At 51.1% G+C, this 4,969-nt stretch overlaps 1 protein-coding gene across 1 annotated transcript; it reads right to left on the reverse strand.

Annotated features, from left to right (window-relative positions):
• Positions 1–372: 372 nt before the first annotated feature.
• On the reverse strand, positions 373–4,704 carry PNMA8C (PNMA family member 8C). The gene has a single exon (XM_054673994.1). The coding sequence runs from the start codon at positions 4,062–4,064 to the stop codon at positions 3,450–3,452; it is 615 nt and encodes a 204-aa protein (XP_054529969.1). The 5' UTR covers positions 4,065–4,704; the 3' UTR covers positions 373–3,449.
• Between the last annotated feature and the right edge of the window lie 265 nt (positions 4,705–4,969).

The following is a 4,969-nucleotide window of genomic DNA, read 5'->3' on the forward strand; positions in this document are numbered from 1 at the left end:
AGTCAGGAGATCGAGACTATCCTGGCTAACACGGTGAAACCCCGACTCTACTAAAAATACAAAAAAATTAGCCAGGCGTGGTGGCAGGTGCCTGTAGTCCCAGCTACTTGGGAGGCTGAGGCAGGAGAATAGTGTGAACCCGGGAGGCGGAGCTTGCAGTGAGTCAAGATCATGCCACTGCACTCCAGCATGGGCAACAGAGAGAGACTCTGTCTCAAAAATAAATAAGTACATAAAAATAAAAATAAATGCAGTCCTGGAAGACTTCAGGCCATGGAAGCAGTTTTCAGTACTCGTTTTAGCAGCCACATCATTTTTCCACATTAAATCTTACATGGATTTCCCCCCCATATGTCAAGGGGCAGACTATGATTTAATTAGCATACATTTATTTTATGAGTTCATATTTGTACAAAAGAGCATCTCAATCACAAAGAACAATGAAGAGTTTTAGCTGGACCCCCTTTTGAAATCAGGGGTTTACAGAAGTCAGATGCAGCCCTCCAACAGCTGGCACATTCAATTTACTTGTGAATTTTTGCTTGGGATTTGCCCTACCAGTGATGTTTTCACTCAGCTAAGTAGCTTCAAATGGTGACAGTTTTGCATGACAACTTGCATTGAAGTCCCAGGATACACTTTGGTCCAGAAAATCTTGAAAGAGAAGTGGTAGGATTTTGATTTCATGGGCAACATTGAACAACCACGCATGTTGTGTATCACAAATATAAATGTTATACCCCTGAAATCCACAATAAGCACAAAATACAGTCTTCATGCTGCAATATGATAAGAAATGTCACACTATCCCTTATTATACAACAATTATGCCTTGATGGGAGAGCAGCATGCAACAAACACGCTGGAGGCTTTCGTAGCATTTATTCAAGCTCAGACTCTGGGATGCAACAACGAACACAGTAGTACAATATTCTGCGAGTGGGTAAGCCCAGGCCGGGCATTTACAAGGAATAGAAAGATCAGGCCGGGCACGGTGACTCACACCTGTAATCCCAACACTTTGGGAGGCCGAGGGGGGCGGATCACAAGGTCAGGAGATTGAGACCATCCTGGCTAATACGGTGAAACCCTGTCTCTACTAAAAATACAAAAGTTAGCTGGGCGTGGTGGTGCGCACCTGTAGTCCCAGATACTCAGGAGGCTGAGGCAGGAGAATCACTTGAACCCAGAAAGCAGAGGTTGCAGTGAGCCAAGATCGTGCCACTGCACTCCAGCCTGGGCTACAGAAGGAGACTCCATCTCAAAAAAAAAAAAAAAAAAAAAAAAAAAGAATCAACAGAGAAGCTGGGCGCAGTGGCTTACACCTGCAATCCCAGCACTTTGGGAGGCCGAGGCGGGAGATTGAGACCATCCTGGCCAACATGGTGAAACTTTTCTCTAGTAAAAATACAAAATTTAGCTGGACGTGGTGGTTCGCGCCTGTAATCCCAGCTACTAGGGAGGCTGAGGCAGGAGAATCGCTTGGACCAGGGAGTCAGAGGTTGCAGTGAGCTGAGATTGCACCTCTGCACTCCAGCCTGGTGACAGAGCGAGACTCTGTCTCAAAAAAAAAAAAAAAAAAAAAAAAAGACGTTAGGAGTCTCTGACATTACAATTTGGTAGGCTGAGTCTTTGTGTTGTGTGTAAGTTACATTTTTGAAGAGATTCAGCTCAAAACTTTGCAGATCCTTGAACTAACAGAAGTTTGCAAATTGACAGGTCCGTTGCCTCTGAGCAAAAGATCTGCCTACTCACATGTATTTGGACTTTACCTGATTTTTAAAATTCTTCTTCACCTCAGTGTTAACGTCGTTCATTGGTAACTCTTGAAAATGGCCTCTTAATTATTTACCTCCTTTTGGACCATTGCCCAGAAGCCTTGCCTCTTCTTTAGAGAGTGGAGTTCACTCCTCCTCACCAAGCCAGAGCTTCTGGAATTTAACTTGGGGAGACTCACACCCTCACCCCAGGCGCCAATCGGGGCAGAAGGGTCCCGCTTCTGACCACTTCTGTAAGAGAGACTCAGCGTGTAGAGAAAGGCGACAGCTTTTCAAGAGCCGCTTACAGATCAGTGAGTTCCTCAGAGGTGGGGAGCAGGCAACTCACTCTCAGCCATGGTTTCTGCTTGACATGCGCAAAACAGGGTGGCCCACTCCGAACAAGTTTGTGCCAGAGGTACATTCAAGGTACATGCTTTTGAAACACAGAAAACGGCTCTAGACTTTGCAATAACAGGATTCCCAGGAGGGCGCAAAGCTAGAGGGGTCCGTGCCGCCCGCCTCCCCCCAGCAAGAGAGGCTGTCCCCAGAATCAGGCCGTGGGTGACAGCCGAAGGAGGATGGCGGCCCTTCTCCCGAGTAGGGATCTCCCTGACACGTTCCTCCTGGGTCTGCGTGAGTTTTCTTCAACTCCAGTAAGAGATCTGCAAAACCTTGGAATCCAGGACCCTTTCCACCTCCTCCATTTTCTGCAAAGGGCGCAGGCGCCTGGGGGCAGCCTGTGGTCTCCATAGCAACGGTCGGACGCGCTGCTAGGTTCTGGCTCTGACTGCGCCTGCGCAGCTGGTCCCGCGGGGTCTCCCGGGTGGCGGAAGATATTTGGGGGTCTTTGAGACCCTTCCTCGCTTAGAAATTACTCTCATCTACTCAAATGATACCCATACACATATTCAGGTGTTACCCGCACACTCTCAAATATTACCCACAACTACTTTCAATTATACGCGGACGCCACCCACACACTCTAATGCTACCCACACTCACTAACGTGTATTCAAGTAACCCAAATGTTACCCGCACCTACTCAAATAGCTACTATGAGAGTCACGGGCAAGGTTTTGGTCTGTTTATTCCCCTTATGTATCCCCAGTGCCTGGCACACTGTAGGTCCTCAGGAAATTTTGTTGGTTGCATGGATACATGGATGAATGAGCAATCCACACTCAACCAGATTTTATGATCATTCAGCTGTTACCCACATGTACTCAAATGCTACCTACGCTCACTCTGATGTCTCCAAGTAATTCAAATATTGCCCACTTACTCTGAGTGCCATGAAGGCAGGGATTTTTATTGAGTTTACTCCCTTCCATATCCCCAGCTCCTGGAACAGTACCTGGAACATAGTAGGTATGCAATAAATATCTGTAGGATGAATAAATGAGCCACGGGCACCCAGACGTTAACCACACCCACTCAGATGTAACCCACAAGTTAGTTAACTCAGATAAAGATATCTACCTCTTTCGCACTAGTCAGATGTTACCTGTGCTATCCAAATGATATCCATTCTTACTCCAAAGTTACCCACTCACTAGAGTCATTCCCACCCTCGCTTGCATTACCCACACTCACTCGCACTCCTTAAACGTAGTGAGGTGGTACCTACCCTCCCACAGTCATCACCCACACCCCCTCAGACACTCCCCACGCCCACCCGATGCCACCACCTCACAGCTTCTTGTCTGAGGCGTGACGCCGCCGGCGGTTTTTCTTGTTCTTCCTTTTGCCCCTCTTGCCAACTCCAGCCTTGCTCTCCTTCTCGGAGGAGTCCAGAGGTGGCACCACGTCCATCTGGACGGTGGCCCCAGCCTCCGGTTTCTCCCCCAGCCCAGGCACAGAGCACTTTCTTGCAGGCAGCTCTCTGGGGCCCGTGGCTGGGGGACACAGTTCCTGCCTCAGGACCCGGGCCATATCCTCCACCGTCCTGCCCTCGCTCTGCAGAAAGAGGTTCAGCTTGGTCAGGAATTCAATGTCCTGCTTCCGGGGCATGTAGACCACTCTCCACACACCGCCCTTGCCCTTGATCTCCCTGGGGACCACGGCGTAATTGATGTCCTCCGTCAGCTGAATGATGGCCGCCTTGGATTTATCTTCTTCCAGATAGGCCTTCCCAGCCACTTCGAACTTGCCTAGAGGTTTGAGGGGCAGCCGAATAATCTCTTCGAATTCCTCATGGTTGCAGTCCTCTGGGATCCCCAGGATCATCAGGGACTTGTAACTGTCCACCTCCAGGGCCTTGCACCCGTGCTCCAACAGTGCAATATCCTTCACCCCGAACAGCATCTTGCCCAACTCTTTGAGGCAGCAGTATGCCCGCTGGTGGACGCCTGAGCTGCCTCGGGAATCCACGAAATTATCCAGGATGCCGCGATTCCTTCCCAAAGGCTACGAGAGAGTGAGGCCTCAGGGGCCGGAGGCCGCTCCCAGGACCCCTTCGTCCAGCTCAGTGAAGGATGCCCCCAGCCCCTGCCTGCAGGGCTGTGTAACGTCGGGGCTTCTGTGGCTCCCTCTGAGTGGGCTCGAAGATTCCCAGGGACTTACGCGTGCTGGAGAAGCAGAAGGCGGTGTTTGCCACCTGACTCGTGGCTCCCGGGTCCTGGGCAAGGCTGCACCAAGGAGGGTCTAAAGATGATGCTTCCCCTTTCTTGGCGTGGCCTCCGAAGGTCTCACAGGCCCCAGCGGTCTCTCCGGATCTGGGACTGCTGATCTCCCTGGGACAACTGCCAACGGAGTGTCGTAGGCGCGGCCCTGGCAGGCAGGGAGGCGCGTCCCTCACCGCTGGCCCAGAGGTTGCACTCAGTGCCCCGTGGCCGGACTAGGAGGAGGATGTGGCCGCTGCACTTGCTCCCGCAGTGACGTCACCGCCTCCTTCCGCTCTGCGGCCTGGCGGTCTCCATGGCAACCGCAGGAGCATCCATCGCCTCTGCCATTGGCCGACTGGCCGCATTGAAATCAAGAGTCTGAGGGGGTCATTCGGAGGTGAGGTGTCGGCCACCAGCCATCAGAAGCGCCCGCAATTCTCCTTTGAATAATAGCCGATTCCAGGGGTGAGGGGACAGCGAATGTACAAGAGGCACCCGGGGCATCTTTTGGGGTCAGAAAGTAAGGAAGTGATTAAAAAAAAAAAAATGAGAACACCTGGAAAGACAGAGGAACCAGCCTGAAATGCTCCCACTGGCCAACCCTCG

The sequence above is a fragment of the Pan troglodytes genome, chromosome 20 (assembly GCF_028858775.2).
Source record: "Pan troglodytes isolate AG18354 chromosome 20, NHGRI_mPanTro3-v2.0_pri, whole genome shotgun sequence".
NCBI classification, from domain to species: domain Eukaryota; kingdom Metazoa; phylum Chordata; class Mammalia; order Primates; family Hominidae; genus Pan; species Pan troglodytes.